General features: G+C 35.8%; 1 protein-coding gene across 1 annotated transcript; it reads left to right on the top strand.

Moving 5' to 3' along the window:
• The first annotated feature begins 247 nt into the window (after positions 1 to 247).
• Positions 248 to 23498, top strand: LOC149781247 (uncharacterized). Its single transcript, XM_089934724.1, has 8 exons — positions 248 to 372; positions 743 to 815; positions 13244 to 13413; positions 13813 to 13937; positions 17734 to 17830; positions 21901 to 22048; positions 22218 to 22321; positions 23130 to 23498. Exons 2-8 carry the CDS (start codon positions 776 to 778, stop codon positions 23259 to 23261), a joined length of 816 nt encoding a protein of 271 aa, XP_089790850.1. The 5' UTR covers positions 248 to 372; positions 743 to 775; the 3' UTR covers positions 23262 to 23498.
• Positions 23499 to 23856: the final 358 nt, after the last annotated feature.

The following is a 23856-nucleotide window of genomic DNA, read 5'->3' as shown; positions in this document are numbered from 1 at the left end:
TGACTGCTGCTCTTTGTTAAACGCAAGTAACAGTCTTCACTACATAGCAAACCTCCAGGAGCAATTAGGGAACATATATTAATTATTTCCTAGAGATTGCAACAGTGTGTAATAATAGCTGATTGACTCAGTAACTGTAGCGATGTCTTTAATTGATCTATCATATGTTGGCGTACCATTCAACATAAAACCAATCATATATGTATGTCTTGCGTACATCTTTATTTATAGTGTGAATAATGTCCCTTGACGTCACATACATCAAGCTTTGAAGATGCCCATTTAATACGATTGTTTATGCAGTTTACTTCACTCCTCAAGTTGCTAGCATGCGTACGTGGTATTTATTTGGTTGAGCGATTTCAAACGAAGGTAAGCTGAGAGAGAGAGAGAGCTAATTTCTGTTCAGTTAAGTGATGCGACTATTGTATATGTGTACACGCAGAAAATGGTTACAATAAATATAATTTTTCTTTTGTTCTCTCTCTCTCTCTCTCTCTCTCAATTAGTCATTATTAAATTCTCTAATGAAATTTAGAATTATATTATATTAAGGTGTTAACCACTATCTTCTGAAAAAGCAATATGTATATATAATGAACTGTGAGGTAGTCAGTGTGACGAATCCCTGACCCACTGCTACATACCTACGCGGAATACAAAAATGTTATGCTGCTATTTATAGTATGCAAATTTGGCAAAGGACGTAACTTAAACTGTAATTATTGTATCTAAATTTCAGTAAAGGTGGTAAGACGACTCTATTATAAACATCATGTCTGGCGCCGACAAAGAAAAGTGCAATTTCGTTAAGGGTATAACTCTCTCTCTCTCTCTCTCTCTCTCTCTCTCTCTCTCTCTCTCTCTCCATCTTGGGGCCAAGAGCGGCCGAGTGGTCTAAAGCGCTCATCGTTACGGATCACTGCATTCTCACCTGTGTCTGTGTGGATTCCAGTCTCGGGCTCGACCAATTTAGGTATGTGAAAAAGCCTGCTGGTAGCACCCTGTTCTGCTGGAAACAGTGAGTTGCCCATACCAATATCGGCATCAGCATATTTACTAGCCATGGTAACATAAATCTCGGATTTGATTTCCTACAAATCTAGATGCATACAAATTTAAGGTTGATTTTTATTGTAGAAATCTGACCGTGATCTTCCACGACCTTCCTAACCTAATCACGAAGTGCAAACATGATCTTGGTTTTGTTAAAAGCAATGAAAATTGAGGCAGAAATAGGTCATTTGGTAATACACAATTCAATACAGGTGGGCGGGGTATGTTGCGTCACTTATGAAGAAATTGACACAAATCTGGGTAATAGTGATTGTCATATTTCCTTAGAGTATCGTGTAACACTTAACAGAGAGTTTGTGAAAGACATAACCGGCCCGACCATATAAGCGAACGAGACAGTCACCTAGGGAGCCAGATTTTCTTTAAGGGGCGACAAAATTAGACGAAAGTGAAGAGGGGGGACGCTAGTACTAATATTAGTACCTTTACTCGTACCTCGTGGGCAGGGTACTAACATGAGCATATACGTGTTAATGGAACAACCCGGGTGTGATTCACACCCGGCGCTCTTTTCGCGTAATAATAATACTTTAAACATATTCCTTGCATATAATCCAATAAATTGAGTAGTCCTCTTATTTAATACCGGAAGTATCGAAAATCATTGTAGAAATAGTTGTAAAATCTCGTTTACCTTTTTTAGCCGATATTTTCATTTAGATCGTCCGCCATTTTATTTCAAATAATGATTACTTCCGTTCTCAGCCTCATTTGTTCGTGTGCCATATAAGGACATTGACGCCTTATTTAGAAATGTAAACAAATCGTAGTAAAAATTTGGCGCCGTTTGGGTCAGAAATTCTGCGCATTAAAAGTAAATACGGTTTATCGGCAACTTTGAAATTCCACCAAGAAGCGATTATTCGCACTTGATTGCTAATAATATAGCGTAGAATATCCAAAATATGGTCTGGCAAGCCTTACGTGGAAAAGGTGTCACGGCGAGAGTCTCTCGTTATCTGTCATGGCGGACAGGATAAGGTTAGAGTAACTATGCCAATTTATTTTATCGTGTAAGGGCTTAATAAATTCAAAATAAGCCAAACTTCTTTCACAGCATGATTATACTTATGTAGTTGATTTCTACACTGTTTGTTTTTCTGACTTTAGTGATGATTTTTTTGCTCCATTACATAATATGGAATCAGTTCGTAGCCTCAAACACATCAAGTTGAGGCTACGACATCGTAGCTAGGGAGACGCCAGAAACTGTTTGGTCGGCCGGGGTAAAAGAATAATATACAATAAAAGAATGTAACGCCTTTAGTTCGCAGATTTGGTAGCAGTGTACATCAATATGGATTTTGTATGCAAATATTCTTGGCATCATGTACACGCTCTTTCAAACATTCTTGACATCCTGTTGACACTTTTTCAGACATTCTAGACATTCTGTCCATATTCTTCCACACATTTATCCTCAACTTGTTCTGTCAGACATTCTAGACCTAATGTACATGTTCTTTCACACATTCTAGACATCCTGTACATATTCTATCACACATTCTAGACATCTTGTTGACACTTTTCTGACATTCTAGACATCCTGTACATGTTTTTTCAAACATTCTAGACATCCTGTACATGTTCATTCACACAATCTAGACATCCTGTACATGTTCTTTCACACAATCTAGACATTCTAATCGTGTTCTTTCAAACAATCTAGACATCTTGTACATGATCTTTCACACATTCTAGACATCCTGTACATGTTCATTCGAACATTCTAGACATCCTGCACATGTTCATTCAGACATTCTAGACACCCTGCACATCTTCTTTTACACAATCTAGACATCTTGTACATGTTCTTTCAGACATTCTAGACACCTTCTACATGTTCTTTCAGACATTGTAAGAATCATGTACATGTTTTTGCACACATTCTAAACATCTTGAACATTCTCTTTCAAACAATCTATATATCCTGTACATGTTCTTTCACACATTCCAGACATCTTGTACATTGTCTTGCAGACATTGTAGGCATCCTGTACATGTTCTTTCACACATTCTATATATCATGTACATGTTCATTCAGACATTCTAGACATCTTGTACATGTTCTTTCACACATTCTATACATCCTGTACATGTTCTTTCAGACATTCTAGACATCTTGGACATGTTCTTTCACACATTCTATACATCCGGTACAAGTTCTTTCACACATTCTAGACATCTTGTACATGTTCTGTCAGATATTGTAGACATCATGTACATGTTCTTTCAGACATTCTAGACATCCTGTACAAGGTCTTTCACACATTCCAGACATCTTGTACATGATCTGTCAGATATTGTAGACATCCAGCACGTTCTTTCAGACATTCTAGACATTCTCTACATATTCATTCAAACATTCTAGACATTCTCTACAAGTTCTTTCAGACATTCTAGATATCTTGTACAAGTTCTTTCAGACATTCTAGATATCTTGTACAAGTTCTTTCAGACATTCTTCACATCCTGTACATGTTCTTTCAAATATTATAGACATCCGTTACATGTTCTTTCACACATTTTAGACATCCTGTACAAGTTCTTTCACACATTCTAGACATCTTGTTCATGTTCTTTCAGACATTCTACACATCCTGTACATGTTAATTCACACATTCTAGACATCTTGGACTTGTTGTTTCAGACATTCTAGACATCCTGTACATGTTCTTTCAGAGATTCTAGACATCTTGTTCATGTTCTTTCAGACATTGTTGACATCTTGTACGTGTTCATTCAGACATTCTAGACATCCTGTACATGTTCTTTCAGACATTCTAGACATCCTGTACATGTTCTTTTAGACATTCTAGACATCTTGTATGTGTTCTTTCAGACATTCTAGACATCCTGTACATGTTCTTTCAGACACTCTAGACATCTTGTAAATGTTTTTTCAGACATTATAGACATCCTGTACAAGTTCTTTCAGACATTCTAGACATCCTGTACATGTTCTTTCAAACATTATAGACATCCTATACATGTTCTTTCAAACATTTTAGACATCCTGTACATGTTCTTTCAAACATTATAGACATCCTGTACATGTTCTTTCAAACATTATAGACATCTTGTACATGTTTTTTCACACATTCTATACATCCTGTACATGTTCGTTCAGACATTATAGACATCCTATACATGTTCTTTCTGACATTCTAGACATCCTGTACATGTTTTTCACACATTATATACATCATGTACATGTTCGTTCAGACATTCTAGACATCCTGTACGTGTTCTTTTAAACATTTTAGACATCCTGTACATGTTCGTTCACACATTCTATACATCCTGTACATGTTCTTTCAAACATTTTAGACATCCTGTACATCTTCGTTCACACATTCTATACATCCTGTACATGTTCTTTCAGACATTCCAGACATCCTGTACAAGTTCCTTCAGATATTCTAGACATCATGTACAAGTTCTTTCACAGATTCTAGACATCGTGTACAAGTTCTTCCAGACATCCTGTACACGTTCCTTCAGAGATTCTAGATATCTTTTACAAGTTCTTTCAGACATTCTAGACATCCTGTACATGTTATTTCAGACATTCTAGACATCCTGCACAAGTTCTGTCACACTTTCTAGACATCCTGTATATGTTCTGTCAGACATTCTTGACATCCTGTACATATTCTTTCACACATTATAGATATTCTCTACAAGTCCTTTCACACATTCTAGACATCCTGTACATGTTCTTTCACAAATTCTAGACATCCTGTACATGTTCGTTCAGACATTTTAGACATCTTGTACAAGTTGTTTCAAACATTATAGACATCCTGTACAAGTTCTTTCACACATTCTAGACATCCTTTACATGTTCTTTCACAAATTCTAGACATCCTGTACATGTTCGTTCAGACATTTTAGACATCTTGTACAAGTTGTTTCAAACATTATAGACATCCTGTACATGTTCTTTCAAACATTCTAGACATCTTGTACAAGTTCTTTCAGACATTCTGGACATCCTGTCCAAGTTCTTTCAGAATCTTGGCCATCCTATTCATGTTTTTTTCACACATTTTAGACATCTTGCACTTGTTCTTTCAGACATTTTCGAAATCCTGTACATGTTCTTTCACACATTCTAGACATCATGTACATGTTCTTTCAGACATTGTAGACATCCTGTACGTGTTCCTTCACACATTGTAGACATCCTTCACATGTTCCTTCACACATTGTAGACATCCTGTAAATGCTGTACTGACTCTATTGATTACCTATCTCATTTATATGACTATAATGAAAGAATTGATTTTATACAAGAAAACATATCGTGTATAAATGTTGACATGGAGCTGCACGAGATTATCTTCAGTACTACTTCAGGCCTTATTCAACAAATTACCAGCTTGGATCAACATAAAAAAGAAACCTTCGGTATTACTTCAGGCCTTATTCAACAAATTACCAGCTTAGATCAACATAAAAAAGAAACCTTCAGTATTACTTCAGGCCTTATTCAACAAATTACCAGCTTAGATCAACATAAAAAAGAACCCTTCGTCCACAAAAACCAAGAACATAGCAACTTAAGAAAAGCTTCCACTACTCTGGTACGGTTCTGTAGAACAAGTATCCATTGATTATGTTAAAAAATCTTAGAATATTACAGTATTATAAGAAGAGTTATCACCAGTATTATATGGTACTAATATAGTATGTATATATATATATATATATATATATATATATATATATATATATATATATATATATATATATATATATATATATAACACATTTTTAGTATATTTAACGACAAAGGTATATTAATATCCCATTTTGGTCTCAAGCACACGCATTTAGCTGTTACTTCATTTCACCCATGTCCGCGAGGTCCGAGTCTCCCACTCGGCCTATGTTGGTATGTGAGAAAGCTTGCAGTAGCTTCCCGTGGATTGGTGGTTCTTACCCTGGATTTCATGTGGTTTTCCACCACCAATAGTATAATTTCATTCAGAAAAGCCGCCTCTCAATGTGCTGAAAAATGGTGTTACGCCCAGGACAACAAAAGCAGCAAGTAAAGATATGTTAAACAGCAATTGCTATTTTCCTTTGAATGATGCATATCGTTATACTTTCCTTAAGAGTGCTTCAAGGGTAATTAGTTAATTTCTAAATGAGTCACCCTCTATAAACAAATATACTACTACTTCTACTACTACTATAGTGTTTTTCATTCTTCTTTCTAAACCAACCTCGTATTTTTGCAAATGACTTACATTTGCACGATATAAACTGAGGGATCACACGTTTTCAATTGTCACACACACGCCCACAAAAATCAAGCAATATTTAACACTTGTGTAAATAAATATCAGTAAAACACCACAAATATGTAAATTAGTCAATAAACAAATGTGTTGAAATTCTGGCCAGACTGACCATCGTAGTTTCCTCTGTAGAAGTGCACACACACACACACACACACACACACACACACACACATATATATATATATATATATATATATATATATATATATATATATATATATATATATATATATATATATATATATATGTGTGTGTGTGTGTGTGTGTGTGTGTGTGTGTGTCAATCTCACCGATCTCACCATGTTCCACTACACTGGTCAAGCTGTCCATGTTACACTACACAGGTCAATCTGACCATGTTCCACTACACTGGTCAAGATGTCCATGCTACACTTTACACTACACTGGTCAATCTGACCATGTTACACTACACTGGTCAAGCTGTCCATGTTACACCACACTGGTCAATCTCTCCATGTTACACTACACTGGTCAATCTGACCATGTTACACTACACTTGCTTTGGAATTCACAATTAATGGCGATCGTAGCATTTAACAGACCTGACGTAACTACCGTCTTATTACCGGATCAATTTCTAATTTTATTTGATAGGAAATTCTTCTTTTGAAATTACATTGTGCCTTGCAGGAAGTGCCTTCTCTCACACTAGCGGAAACACATCGCACATTTACGATATTTCATAGTTTCAAGCAAACTCGATATATGCACCATCTACGAAGATATATATATATATATATATATATATATATATATATATATATATATATATATATATATATATATATATATATATATATATATATATATAAAGGTAATGTGATTTTCATTATTTTAGACAGTTATTCAGCACAAACGACTAATAATACTGAAAGATATCCAGTTCAGCGGATTAATATTTACAGAACTATATGCACTGAATTACAATGCAATCGCTCAGTTCTATCTCTATATCGTTTACTATTATGCGTCAAATCCGGTATTGAACCTTATATACAAAACAAATTGTACATCCACATTCCTTTGACAGCTCTTTGTAAAAGTAAATGATGTAGTATTTACACCTATTACGTTGTATATATATGATACTTGGCTATGCTACATCCACCCACCTTACAAAGCCCGTTGGCATTTGCCAGTAGCTCAAAAATTGGAAATTATATTTCTACTACTTCGTAAACAATTTTCATTGTGTTCATACCTTGATTTATACACAGAAATGCACAAATTTGTAATACGACACGCCACTAAAACGTAAACCTATTTGCATAATTGTTTTACGTTTACGTTTTCACGTTCTTTTGAAATAATTTTGTGTTATAAATTCAACAATGCACATGCAGCACGCACATACGTACCTTACTGACCAGGGTAAAAAGCGTTATGGCTGTTAATATCCAATCAGAATCGACTATGCAGATAAGTAGTCTTAATCTACGCAGACAGAGCTACTAATTATTAATTAATAATTTACTAATTAAAATATACATAACAACATAAACAACATTTACAATAAGTTATTAAAGCACCCAAAATATGTTGGTTAGTTGCATATGCCAGTAACATGAAACTTTTGAGTTAGCCACTTAAGTGAATTAAAATGGGTTTTCGTAGCAATCAAATATTCAATAAATATTTCATCAAGAGTGGTTTTAATAATACTATATTATATGCACATATATTTCTTATTCTATGACAAAAGAAATATGCTAGTTCCTACGATAAAGATCGTAGCCAGTACTTGCTGTTATTTTAGTTTGGAATCTCCATATTGTTAACGTACCTATACGAATACCTTAAACATACCTAAAAACTGAATACCTAAAAGCATACCTAAACATTTGAATACCTAAAACATACCTAAAAATCAGAATACATTGAAGCATACCTACAATGTACCTAAAAGAATAAGAAGAATATTGAAAACCAATCGTATCATTTAGGTTGATGGGATAAAGTTTGTTTCAAATCTTGTAAACTTCAAAATGCCGTGGTCATCATATTTCTTACATAAAGATGTGAAATAGTAGTCAAATCCAATATTTCTGGTTTTTATCAAAGACGGACATTTGAGTTCTTGTATACATTTTTCAAGCTTGATGGTATTAACGAGACTGCTAATATGTCAGACTGTGACAGTAGCTGACTTTCTCCCGTGATGAATGAGGGATACACTTCACGTCATCTCTCATTTGTAGGACATTTTCGAATTCACTGGAGCGCATTTAGTTGTTGAGATACTTTTGGACTGATGTCAGTGATTTGCCGATTAACATGGAGCCAAAAGTTGTAATATAAGATGACTGTCAAGAGTAAAACTCAATTTTGTCACGTGAAATATTAATGTTAATTTGGTTTCGTTTATCTGCCTGTCTGTTTCTGACTTAAAACCCTTCAATCTTTTATATTCCGATTAAGGTATATCTAGATAAATTCGTTGTCGTCATATCTTGCGTGTATATCTAGTTATGGCTTGATCAGAGGCAAAGGATCACGCGCGTGTGCAGTAAAATAGTAGATGATTTGGTAATACAAGATCCCATCTTCAACATCACCACAATCTCCAAAACGTTTAGCAGGATAAATTGTGTCATTTTCACAGTTTGACAGTTTTTATGAGCTGTCACATTTTAAGATGGAATATATATTGGCTATACGAAGAAAGTTCCAGTTGTGGTTTGTCTATGTCTGCATAAGTGCTAGTTTAAGTCATTGTATTTGTCTTATACACTTGAATGATTTAGAGTGTATAGCAGGAAAAACAGGTTTATATGCCTTTGATTCGTTTTCCCGTGACATATGAGGAAAAAACGCTGTTACCTATATTCAAACAAAGTTCTCCAAACTCGAAGAACTACTAAAGAAATGTTAAGTGCTTATTTCCTTGTGGATTGCCTGTTTGCATTATATATATGACTGAATCGGGATCCAGACCCCGTTTTATATTTCCAGAAGGAATATAAACATGTACCAGATGCCTCATAAATGGAAGCAAGATGCTAACATAGCAAATAGATTGACCATAATTTGCCATGATTGTGTGCTAGACCGCTATAAACTGCCACACTGCAGACATCGTAGCGATATGACTGAAGAATTGTTAAAGCTACGTTAAAAATCCAAATCACATCATATCTTCATTTTGTGAAGATGACCATAACAGCTGCTTTATGATTTAGTTTCACCTGATCGTGCGTATTATCCGAAATTCACCATGAGATGAAAGAATATCTTAAGTACTCTAAAAATTTTAATAAACCATTAACGTTCAACATCACCGTGTAAATTCATCCCATGCAACATCCCATGTTAGAGTAACGTTTTGAAGTTTTCCGGTATAAACAAGAGGAAAAGAAATTCGTATAGTATTGATTTCACTTCTCGCTAATTAGTTTTTGCGATGCTTCAATCAATAATCTCTATATTTTCAATAACGCATTCATTTTATTTTAAGTCTGACTTTGGTACCAGTTATATTTACAAGTATCATACCTTCGCCATGTTCGTGACACAAAGTTTCAGGGAGCAACTGATGGGCAACATTTACAATTAACAGTTTTCTGCACCATGTAAGAGACAGTATGTAATTGAAAATTTAATATCGCTCGCTTTAACGTTTTGAATTTACATCCGTCGATTTTGTTCTAGCTTTCTGACGGAAAGCAGACTTAATAGAAAATAAACGATAATGGCGCCTGATTTACACAAGGGTTACGATCCATTGACATAAATCGACACCAACACTGAGAGATAACGATTTACTGCCTGTAAGCGAAGCGTTGTGCATGTGAAGAATTTCGGAGGCTGTTTTGAGGTATTTGCCTTCGTTCCTAAATTGTATTAAACACATTTGTCTTAGACACATCATTATAAACTGCCACACTGCAGACATCGTAGCGATATGATTGAAAAATTGTTAAAGCTACGTTAAAATTAAAATCACACACACACACACACACACACACACACACCTGTTTGGCTCCCGGGTTGCCGAGTGGTCAAAGGCATATCATTCAAAGATTTCACTTCTACCTGTTTGAGTTAAAGTCTCGGCTCGACCAACTTGTGTATTTGAGAAAGTTCGCCTGTAGCTTCCGTGAGTCGGTGTTTCTTCTAGAGCACATGTGTCAAACTCAAGGCCCGCGGGCCACATCAGGCCCGGCGTACAATTATATCCGGCCCGAGAGAGAATTTTAGGCAAAAATATTTTTTAATGGCCCTGCGATATAAAGTGCAAATCAAATTCCCTAATTAGAAGCCTTACCAAACATCCAGCTCTGACAAATTGGCATAAGAGCGAAAATGTCTATGCCAATGATTTTTTATTATTAAAACTTTTTTCTGTTTTAATTTATATTAATGTTTAAAAAAGGTTTAATTTTCCGCTTATTGAATGTGTATCCTGTTCGGCCCGCAACCTTACGTGTGATTTGAGTTTTGGCCCGCTGAGCGATTGAGTTTGACACCCCCGTTCTAGAGGCTTCCCGGTTTCTTCCTGCACGATCTACACTGGCCGTCATGTACAGCCGAACATGTACTGAAAAATGGCATTAAACCCAAACCCTTGTTCTGTTAGTCAGGTGTTATCCTCTACACATAAGTAATTCCATCCTAATTGTTCTTCAACTGTAAATACGTTTTAATTATTTTTGTTTCGTATTTGAATGTTATATTCACGTTTTGTTAGCGCTCAGCACATCGGCTATTGTAGAGTCTTCAAGTCGTGGATGTGCAGTATTACGTATTTATGTTACTGCAATTTATGTTACATTTTTTTGGGATTGATGTTGTCTGTTGAAATAAACTTTTGGTCATCTGGTTTTGCTACCTAGCATTTAGACGACAGTTTTCTTATCAGAATGTATGTATCCAACACACATATATACTTTACTAATTCCTATACTTTTAGCTGATAATTGCCAATAAAATTTTCTGCATCCTGATTTTGCAACAAGCGCAACAAAATTTAATTCCTTTGCCAACATTTTATAACACTCTGTTATTCGTATCTAGTCATGGATACATTATTATCAAATTTTAAAGTGCGAGTATTTACAGTACTTAGTGTCTTATGTGGAATATACGTTTATCTTGTTAGGTTTATTTGCTATATTAAATCGTGTAGAGGAATCAACCGATTGAATATGATAAAATGATGTGATAGACATGGATAAGATTCACTTGTTAACTACTTGTTATTTCTTTTATCACTTTTTCAATTATTTATTTATCCGACTTCTTTTATCACGACTATGTACACTGACTTATGATGTTATTATATATATATATATATATAAAATTACGTGTTTCAGATAGACTGGGAACTCCAAAACCACTATAAAAAAATTGTAATGATGTACAATGGCCTATTTAGCTATTTTTCTTTTGCAATTTTGATGATTCCTTATTTTTTAATGTGGAGTACTTATGCCTTGTATGACTTTTCTAACAGTTACAGGCCTTATGGTGTAAACTGGATTGTCACTGGTTTTAAATAGAGGCTTTGTGACCTAGATATTTTTATTTTTTTTTAAATTCATCGAACGATGGTCTATTTTGTTTATTTGAGGATGTTAGCCTAGTATTGATATAAATAATTTTGGATGGATCTTGGCGTAGTGTTTTCGTCAAAATGTCTAGTCGGCGGGTGGTCTGCTTTTTTGTAGTTGGAGGCCTAGGGTTTTTACACATTTAGAGCGCTGGTTTGGTTAGGGTTCTTTTCTCATTTAGTTGGACAGGAGGTGGTTGGTCCAGGTTTTTCTTAATTATGTTTTGAAAAATCTCTCATCGTGTTGTGGGTTGAATACTGACGTTTGAAAATATTAAAAGATGGGTAAACGGGTCTTGGCCTTAGATGTTTTAGGAAAGGAGTATAGTAGGATGTTTGGACTAGTGTTTTCAAAACAGATCATAAACTGAATAGGTGGGTTTGCGGTGTATGACATCTGATTTATATATACTACTTAGGTTTTTTCCACAACATTTAGGATTTAGATATCTAACTTTGAGATATATGGCGATGGTGCAGTCTGGTAACGTCTCCACCTACCTTTTCAGAAATCTCCATCCATTTGTGTTGAAAGGTGGGAATAGTGGGACGGGTTGACCTAAAACAGAGAAAAGCGCACATTGCTTCGCGGTAGATGTCTAGTTTGTAATATCACAAATATCGCTAGTGGGGTGCGGGGGGTGCGGACCGCACCGGGTGACACCATCTCAGAGAGGTGACACCAAAATGAAAAACTGCAAATTTTACAGAGCACACACTGCTCGGTCTAGTCGGATTTCATAAGCGGATAACCGATCATAGTTAAACACATGACTAGCAGGCACAGCAGTGGCGTCGCTAGGGGGATGCGGGGGGTGCGGACTGCACCGGGTGACACCATCAGAGGGGGTGACACCAAAATGACATTACTAAGGATCTGTATGGTCTGTTACGGAAGGAGGACCATGGGGGTGACACCATGAGCTACCGCACTGGGTGACACCAACCCGAGTGACGCCAATGTCACTTCCCATTTTTATTTTCCTCATGAAGGTATTTTCTTAGCCTATGACCTTGTCTTCAAGGATATATAATTGCTACTTAAGACTATGAACGTGCAATGCTAATTATTACAAGGAAAGGAAACTTAGTGATTTACAGGGAATATCTATCGTTATGTTTACCAAGTGATTTACAAGGAATATCTATCATTATGTTTACCGCATCTGCCTGGTGTATACAAACCCTGCCTCTTGCATCAAATATTGCATTATTATTATTATTATTATTATTATCATTATTATTATTATTATTATTATTATTATTATTATTATTATTATTAAAGCCAGTAGGATAAAGGGATCATTCAACGAAAAGAGCCAAAGACATTCTCATGAACACGGACATGATCACGCACACAGCCACGGTGAACACGGACACACCCACGACGTAATGGAAAACCCCGGAACTTACACAGGCAGAGAAAAACCATTTTTCCGCACTGATTGGAAGCAGGCGAGTAATTCAAGTTTCAGGCGAAATCTCAATATACTTTTTGAAACCTTTTTTTTTCATTTGTATGTCCTTAAGTGAATGATTCACAGATACCAGCTTGAATGTTTTACGTGAGACATAATTTGTAACTTTTTTTGCAGAAGAAGATATTTTATGAAAAGACATCTCTCTCTCTCTCTCTCTCTCTCTCTCTCTCTCTCTCTCTCTTTCTCAGATCTTAGGTAATAAAGTAATAAAATATGCATGGGAGGGAAGATATAAGAAAGAGACAGAGAAAACAGCACACTGTCGCATGGATAAACAGATATACGTATGGAAAAGCTATAACACAAGAATACAGAAGACGATACTCTTTTTTATTTGTTTATTTATTTAGTTTTTATTTATTTATTTATTTAGCGAGCTTTTACCATCGGGATTGGCGGGCCAGTAGGCTCAGGAAAGACAGCCCTTGTCCTTGCCCTGTGCAAATATCTACGAGACAAGTACAGTATATGTGTCGTTACAAATGACATATTCACCAGGTGAGGAAAAGAATTGAACCAATGTACTGCTTTGTCAAATACACAATCCAGAGAGTTTCTTATGTCTAAGATCTTGCTATGAGAGACGAATGCAACATGGCATTGCTTTCCCTTCGTGGATAGTGTTTAAGTAAAGGAAGAATAATATTTAAGAAATTTTATAAAGTTTATGTATGGTCCATTTAGAAAAAGATGTTATACATGCTTGAAGGAACCAATGTATTGTCATTGCGTGTATCTCCTTTATGTCCATTCTTTTATGTATTGTTAATGATTTTAGCATGAATAAATAAAGCAAGATAACATAAACGAAGTTCGTGAACCTCACATTTCTAATAAATTAATCAGGGCTGGGTAGAAAGATTTAACAAAAACAAAGAAAACATGAAAGAATAAACGAGGCAACGATTTAACTGCTACTGGCAGAAAAGAGATCCAATTCTGTATTTTTAGTCACATGAAATGCTTAAAAGACTACAAGTCCTAAACATAACCAAGACGTTCCAAAAGACTGGACAAGAACACGTCCGTATACATTTGTCTTATTATCCCCGACAAAAAAGGACAAAGCAATGCAGTTATTTTGAACGGCCAGTATATAGTTTCTGCATATTTAGCCGTATTGTGAATCAACCCATTTAAAATAAATATAAAGTTACAGTTAACAAATGTGCTTTTCATTGTTCGCGTTCTAGTGATACTAGTTTTTCGCGCTCTAATGGGATGCGCCCTATTAAGATTAGCTCTAGTAGGACAAAAATATGTTTTGCGCTCTAGTGTGATAAGCTCTAATGGTTTGCGCTCTAATGAAACGTTACCATCACTATAAACTGCCACACTGCAGAAATCGTAGCGATATGACTGAAAAATTGTTAAAGCTACGTTAAAAACATACCCCCCACTTACATGCATACATACATACATACATACATACATACATACATACATTGGCGTAAGGAGAGGATAAGAGGATGCAACAGCGTGCCCATTTTTTTAATTAGAAAGGCTCTTCCTTTCTGGACTGTCTTTTTCAGATTTATACAAGGAAATCTAACACTTATAGGAGAATGGTATACATGAGACACGCGATGTAAAGAGAATAGTGAACTCAACAAGAATCTATTTTTGTCTATAATAGTATATGCATCTTCCCTCATACTTTGCGTGTGTAGTTTGGAGGTTGGCCGAATAAGGCAAAATGTGAAATAAAGCAAAACGGGAGAAAAGGACAGTTTCAAAACAAAGTGGATCAGCTAACAAGCAAATAATAACAAACTGCATCTTGTCTGCTCCATGGACATCATTCCAAGGCCTGACATGGACTTTTATAGTGTCTGTGCACATTTAGCACGCTATAAGTTGATTGGATCCAGGGACTGGATGGGGCCGATTTGTGGAAATATTTAGTTTTTAATGTTTTGGAGCTAAAATGGGAGTATAGCTTGCATAGCCTGTTCCATGCGAGAAAATTAAAGACTTTTCAAGCTGCGATGAAGCTATTTATTTTCTTCCTAAATGCATGTAACACAGTATCAAGGCAATGTTGCAGGCATCGTAAAAAAAAATTATAAAAATCGTTATGTGTACATTCACCTCTGTCAATTTTCTTAGCACCCACAAATAAGTAAATCGTGGATGTAACGATCTTCTTTTCTTCCTAAAGTGGGTATGCGAAGAATTGTATGTACCGGTGAAACTACCAAGAAATAGCATCCTGCAGAACTGCCTGGTGGTTCATTGTTAGAATTGTACCCAGTACTCAAATAAAGTATATACTAGACCCAAAATGCCACTTGAACAACAGATTAAGATGCAGTATAGAAAGTAATGTAAAGACAAGAAGATGATAAACAAATATGTGAGGAAATATATTCAAAGGTGACGTAGTTTAAGTCTGGTTCGATCTTAGCACAGACCTTTGCATTTATTTACAGCTATGATTCTGAAGAAGAGTAAACGCTTTAATTTGGATCGATTCCATGGATAGGTCTTATCGTCTTCTGAAGCTTTTCTAAGGTACCATTGCTACCATGGTTTTTGTAAATGTATTACTGTACTATTAGACCTTGTTTATTAATGAAATATAGAAGTAAACATGAAAACCATAGCATTATACTAGCGCTCACAAAACGTAAACAAAACTAGCATTATACTAGTGCTTTCAAAACGTGAACAAACTAGCATTATACTAGTGCTCTCAAAACGCGAAGAAGAAAATAATTGCACTAAACTAGTTCTCTCAATTCGTTAATAAACTAGCATTATACTAGTGCTATCAAAATGTGTGAGAGAGAAAAAACTAGCGTTAAATTAGTGCTCTCAGAATGTGCAAAAGCTTGAAGCAAAATAACAACTTTAACATCTTCGCTCCTCAACAATTTAACATGAGCATTTCGAAAGTCTTTAGCATGACTTAGCAAATTATTTCAAAACAATTCACCCCAGCAAATAGTAGCTCTTGTGCAAAATGAAAATAATGCTGAACGTTTAACTCACGCTGTGAACGACCTCTTTGAATGAGGGGTACAGTGGATACCTACAGTGGGTAAAAGTGCGAGGGAAAAAACAAAACTAGTCTTGCGTCAGAGCATGCTGTAAAATGCGGACTTTCTTTGGGGGGTGGGGTGGATATTTTCCTACGGATTTAAAACTGATTCGTGTAAATCATATGGATTGAATGCTTTATCTTATTTAACAGTTTTATAATGATTTCGGGTGACAATCATGTTGAAAATAACCTCTGCAAAAGCAAATATTATTCGGCATACGACAAAATAAAGTTGCTTCTATAGTTTGCGCCAGATCTGTGTCGCATTCAGTGACCAATGAGCACAACAAACGAGGGCTGAAATTGCCAAGTAGTTAGTCATAAAAATGAAGCTAGTGACGAAAAGAGACTAGATCAAAAGTAACGGATGATGAAACATGAACTTACTTGTTTGACCCTGAATAAAATTCAGATCGGCAGCAACGGTAAAAGACCACAAACTACAAGAAGAAGCAGGAATGTTAAGAGAGTTTGACACGCTTTCATTATTTTATGTATAGGGTCCAGTTATGCGAAATCTTGTAACAGAATATACTAAGTTTGACTGGACAATATTATGCCAAAGAAATGTCCTTCTGAGACTTATTTAACATTACAATAAGACCCGTTTGCACATGCACCTTGAAAATGTGCATATTTCGTAATAACGCTTCTACACAACCTATACGTCGTTGCAACGGAGCATAGGGTATCAATTTAGCCATACCTTCCATGCAGTTCAGATTTGTCACAGTCATAGTTTTGGCTTAACACTGTTGTAAAAGATTCTCAGAGAGGAAAACGTGCTGAAAGTCGTCGTCACTTTGGTAGGGCCGTTTGGGTGCATCAAACGACTAAAGAATGGGATTGCCAGACTGAAGAGAAAAGGGCATGTAGAAGCGAATAGAGAATACTTTGAGCAGCTCCAAATTTCTAATGCCCTTCGTATTTGTACTTTTCAGTTTCGGTCAGCTGGATTTAACTAATCGCGTTGACGCATCTTGCTGAATAAAACACCATTCCACCTAAACAATTAGTACGGTGTGGGAACATTCTTTTAGCTTGAGCAACAGTCTGGATAAAAGTTTGCCACCTGTATATTCACCTCAGTTATGGTAGTGATGATTGTAGCAGTTAAAAGTAGCAGTAGTAGTAGTTGCAGTAGCAATAGTAGCAGTAGTAGTTGCTGGCATAAGATATAGTAGGAGCAGCAGTTTTACTACATGCCTAACGTTGATACTTTTGACAAGGTGTTTCTTTTGTTTCCAGAGAGGACTGGGAATTTCTTGTACGAAACAAAGCCCTTGAGGAAAGTAGAATGAGGGCGGTGGAGACAGGTGGATGTCCGCACGCAGCTATTAGAGATGTAGGTATGAATTATGCTGGTGTATGTACACATGTGGTTGTGAGGTGTGTGTGTGTGTGTGTGTGTGTGTGTGTGAGAGAGAGAGAGGAGAGAGAGAGTATGTTGCTAGAACTGAGAACTATCGGTCTTAACGCCATTTGTCCTTTTGGTCGCTTTTTTAGCGTCATCGTTTGGCAAATAATTTTCTGTGTTTGATGTACATATTTTGACTAATTTGTAGTAGCCACTGATAACCAGTTCTTTAAGAGGCACAGAAGATCCCAGATCAAAGTTAATTGATGCATTTCTCATTAGTCGGATTGTAATTATTGTTTCCATCGTAAGCACAGACGCATCTAGCACTATAGGTCGACTGAGATAAATTTGCACGTGCTTACATAAATATTATTTTAAAAGATGTGCATGTGCTTACGTAAATATTATTGTAAAAATATGATTATATGATCCAACTTTCGGAAGAACAGGTTATAATGTTTATTTTAGCAGCCAGTCATGGGGTCGATTACATGTGCTCGATTACAATTACGATTACAGGTTGTTTGATACTGATGATTACTATCACGATAATACTTTGTTTGGAAACCATGATTACGATTACGATTAAGAGTTTGCATATGGGCCTTCTAAACGTCTCACCTAAGCTGTACAAACTTTGCATTGTGCTTAGAAGTAATTCGATGCTTCTCAGAAGCCAAGTGAAGTACATTTATTTGAAGTCTACTTCGCTGCTAACATATACCAGACAAAAGACTTATTAAACGAACATAAATTTTTAAGTTAACAAATTGTCACATCAATTTATAATAAAGTATAACTTTTAGAAAAAATAGTTTGTATACTGGCCACAAAAAATTAACCGTTCCTTATTGTTATAGAAAACATTCATAATTTATTGCTTATGGAGACTTTTTTTATTCTTACAATTATTAAGAATATAATTAATGCTTTTTGGAGTTAATCATTTATAATTATGATTACACTGCCAATGAAGGACGATTACGATTACGATTAAAGCTTCTGACATGAACAATTACTATTACGATTACAACTCACACAGTAATCGATTAGAACCGATTACGATTATAATCGAGTACAATTAATTACGATTACAATCGTAATCGGCCCCATGCCTGTTGGGAGCAAATAAGCTAGTTGTATTGATTATTGTAGATGTACACTCGAGACACCGAACCCATCCGTTTTTGTCATTACTCTGCCCAGTACAAAGTTCTCAGTAATTATCTGAAATGTATTATGTTGTTTTGTTTCTAATAAACATGTACAGTGAGATGGATTTTTTCAGCTAGTAGACAACCTTATAAATGGGAACTTTATCCGCAACAAGTACAAACGTGTGCCAGTAAACAATTAACAAATAGAAAAATACATCCCACTACTCAGCTATATTTTTCTTCCATTACAGACAGAAACATTAGCTCACCGTTTGCAGCTGTTTAAGCTATTGCAGATTTAATTTAGTAAAAAAAGGGAAAATGTGAAATATAATAGTTGCGAAAGACATGAGACTATACAAAAGGAGCGTCTGTGAGGTCTTCACCTTTCTCATAAGTACACGGAAATGGTTTTTGATGAGAAATACCGGTCTGAAAGAAATTTCGGTTGTTTGTCCATCATGACTTCTACTGATAGTATTATTTTCAATGACGTCATTGTTAACAGTTTGAATGGATTATTTCTAATCTAATTCTAGTAAAAATGATGGAGTTGTATAACGATATTTTTTTACTCTTGGAGACTGGTTTATTCTTTGGTGAACAGGCGAATTTATTTACTCCAGTAGACGAATGTGAAAACATGATTTATCTGCCCTTAGGGCAGCACTCTTTTGCATCGGAAGAGCCTGTGAAACCAATTACCGGCAAGTATTTTACATATAGCGCGCGAGTTGATCTGTTTGGCTATTAAAATGCCTACAAAAGAAATCTTTTGTTGTATTTGTCCAACCACTGTAATAAGTAGCTAGATGGATAAAAGCTTACCTGCACGGGTTCACATCAGTCCCAAAAATACGAAACATTTTAAAGAAGCGGTGCAAAATAATGAGACAAGTAAATCACTACCTTTTGTGACATGTTGTAGCTATGAGAGGAAGGAGCTGCCATTACAAAAGATAACGGCATTTTTATATCGGACCTAACCACCCCAAAAAGTATAGATCTCATCTTTAAAATAATAAGAATTTATCCAAACACGAAGAGTAACAGATTTTAAGCATTGCTAATCTACGGATACACTTTGAAAGAGCGCAAGAAGATAAAAAAGATTTTAAAGTGATATCGGGTGTGATGCCAATATCCTTGGGCAGTAAAAAATACGAAAAATTTGCGCAAGACTTACAACTACCATTAGTGCTTTAAAAAATAGTTAAATGTTACAAAATATACAGTATTCTAGTTGTGTCATTATTATGATCATTCACATAATTTGTAAATATTTTCTTTCTGTCTCACGAATGTTTCGAGGTTAGAAATATTAGTGTGTATTCACATATTATAGAGGTACTAACCTTTAGGTTAAACAAGTTCTGTGACTTTTTAATTGGAATGATTATATTATCCTAGGTAATGCATGATGCATGATGCATGTACGCAAAAATACTACTGTGGGTGCCTTCTTTTTGAACAGTAGATTCACTGGTACTCAGCGGTCAACACGACACTCCTTTTACACAGACGTCGTACACACTCACAATGTGCATAATGACGTAGCTGTTGCTGCTACAGTTCTGCTTGTCACTGATATAATAAGCGTTTCATGTCCTTGAATGAATGACATAAAAAATGAAAGAAATTAAACTGGGTGATAAACGTACAGTTACCATCATTTATCTAATATGTGATGTTATCAATGAGTTTGTTGCTGAATTTCTCGCTTCTTTGATTAAACAAAATGTTCTCATCTATACATGTATAGCTAGTTCACCTTATCATTTAAATATTCAATGACAGACTAGAGGGCTACTAATCCACTTTATAGATTTTATATTTTAAAAAACCCACCAGCAATCCAATAATGAAAATACAATTCTGTGTAAAACACGTGCATCAAAGGTAACTAATAACACACAGGCGTGTGAACACGTGCACTTACATGTATGTACTATCATAAGCAACGACAGCTTTAGTCAACTGCTCGTCCTATGTATTTACCGGAAGTTCTAAGTACAAAGCGGCGCGCACTAGCGGACAGGGAAGGTAACCGCATTTTCGCATTTGCCTGTAAGTTAACATTTAAACCACTCGTGAAAATAGACCGTTTCTGTAAACAGTGCTTACATATTTTTCTCTTCCTCGCTCATAGACGTCTGCATTAACGTGGGCCATCAAGGTATTGATTAAGTCTGTTTACATACAATTCAAACATTGTAAGTTTGACTCTTTATGATAACATATCTACTAACCTTACACATTCATTTAAAATGACTTAATTCATCTCACGAAACAAACACAGTCAATCTGATCTGAGTTTAACCTATGTTTGTGAACGCTGTCGAACTTGTCTTGCAAGACCAGTGATTTCAGAAAAAGGATATTTGTAATAATCAAGATGATATGTTCTTTGTCCTCTAATGTATGTACAAAATATGAACCCGACATCCTAATTTCGTTAAAGTACATACGACTGTTGACAAATCATCTTCAAGCTAATCCTGTGAGTGAAGAGAACTAGACAATATATCATATCAAAGTTGCAGGAAATAGCAGCTCCCCGTGTGTGTTTGTGTGTGTGTGTGTGTGCGCGCGCGCGCGTGCGTAAAAGGTGTGCGTTGCTTTTCGTTCTCAGTTTATTTTTTTTTTAACGGCGCATCAGCACTTTTAGGCTATTTAGCGCCTTCGTTCTCAGTAAAAAGTGCATCTTTTTGTCTGATCACACTTCTTTCTTCAGACTTTCTATTTCAAAGATCTTTTGACGAGTACAGGCATAAGCTTTAGCCAGACAAAGCAAAAACACACGCTCATACAATTCACTGAATATTATATTTTCATCTATAGCATTTCTCATACAATCCACTGAATATGATACACTGAATATTATATTTTTATCTATAGGACGTCTCGCTGAATATCGAAGAAGTTAAAGAGCTGACTGTGCAGTTTCAGCCGCATTTTGTAATTATTGAATCAGGGGGCGATAATCTTGCAGCAAACTTCAGCAGAGAACTAGCGGATTACATCATTTACGTCATAGACGTTGCAGGTGAGTAATGTCAAAAGCTGAACACAACATGATGTTAATATTCATCGCCCTCCATCGGCTTGAATGCATATTTGTCTCTCTGAATACCTTTATAGATGTTATTTATCTAGCGGTTTTTCCATCTACCTTTAGCATGTTTTCAATGAATATTATTATTTTCATGCAACAGGAGGGGACAAAATACCGAGAAAAGGAGGCCCTGGTATTACACAGAGTGATTTACTGGTAATAAACAAGACTGACCTGGCCGAAGCAGTCGGGGCGGACCTAGCGGTAACTTTTTCAGTGTCAGTTTTTCCCGTCTTAACGTTGATTTGTGTGTTGACATGCCTCTTAGTCCCGTTTTTATTATGGCTTCATGTCACTCTGTCCATTCATATTTATATATTTTTGTACACACACACACGCGAGCGCGCACGCACGCACACACACACACACACACACACACAAACACACAAACACATATCGATTTCATGATTGGTTTCAATCCAGCGTGACGGATTCTAGAGCAGAAGAGAAAGGGGTTCAAACATGCGTAGGACCAGTTGTGAAGGCCTTTGTGGCGTGTCCCTATGCATGGTACTTTACTCCGATTGCGTTTGAGAGAGAGTGTGTGAGTGTGTGTGTGATTTAGATTTTTAACGTAGGTTATATATATGTAAATAAATATCATGAATTACAATTTTCAGAGGAAATTACGTGACTATCTTGAAAGTTTTACAATTTTTCTTTTGCTTCATAGTTTGAAGTTAGAGGAAATTATATGTAAAATATGTACGATCTTCCAAGTTAGTAGTACTAGAATTTTATACCCATTGGTGATATCCTGTTTCTGTAATGTATATGTTTAGTAACATATGAATTTACTACCGGATACGATCATGTTTTAGAACTGTTCCTATTATTGAAAGAAGCACACACCATCTATACTGTATTGACGTTCTAAAATGTCAGCGTTTGTCAGTCTCACCTCTGGTCAGATGTACCCCCAAGGTAATTTTGTACATATTTATGTTCTAATGTGTTTACTGAAATTACGATTATTGTAATTGTTAATGATATTATGTTTATTATTATTTAGGTGATGGATAGGGACGCAAGACTGATGCGCCAGTCTGGGCCAACAATATTTGCTCAAACCAGACACATGGTTGGGGTACCGGAAATAGCCAGTGCAATCGTTACTGCATATCGGGAAACAACTAAATACTGAACAGAAGTATGTTCAAATATCAACTGTTATAGAGTAGATCAAGTTGACTTCATTACACATGGCGCAAGTTCGAAAAAGACCGAATGTATCGAACTGGCTTGTGATGTGATGAATCAAACACGTCGTATTATGATAGATTCCTAAGAGCGCGTTATATTTGCCCTCTAAGTATTCAAGTTATGTGGCGATATTTAGCTATAAAAAGAAATCTTGCCGATTAAATGCTTCAAACCTCAATTTTCTCTGGTCTGCCTTTTTCATAAGACATGACAGGTATTCCTTACTTTCAGAAAGGTATTCCATTAAAAGAAATATAGGTAAGGTGTCTACGTTAGTGACGAGTCTGCTCATTTGGGATGAACTTTGTAGGAGCATCTTCAACCTGTCCTCCACACACATTTTCGTTCACCGTGGGTTATTAGCTAAGATTGTCTTCAAAAGTCACATAGAACACAAATAAAGCTTAATTAGAAACTAATTAGTAATACATTCCTCTGTGATGTTGCATGCCAGACTCAGTTTTTGAGGCAGACACAACGGTGTATATTATTATGGGTAATTCTTCGGGTGTTTCCATCAAATATTGAGCAATACT

Source organism: Sinohyriopsis cumingii, chromosome 15 (genome assembly GCF_028554795.1).
Source record: "Sinohyriopsis cumingii isolate HCF-2022 chromosome 15, ASM2855479v2, whole genome shotgun sequence".
Taxonomy (NCBI): domain Eukaryota; kingdom Metazoa; phylum Mollusca; class Bivalvia; order Unionida; family Unionidae; genus Sinohyriopsis; species Sinohyriopsis cumingii.
This window is presented reverse-complemented; position numbering and strand designations above follow the sequence as displayed.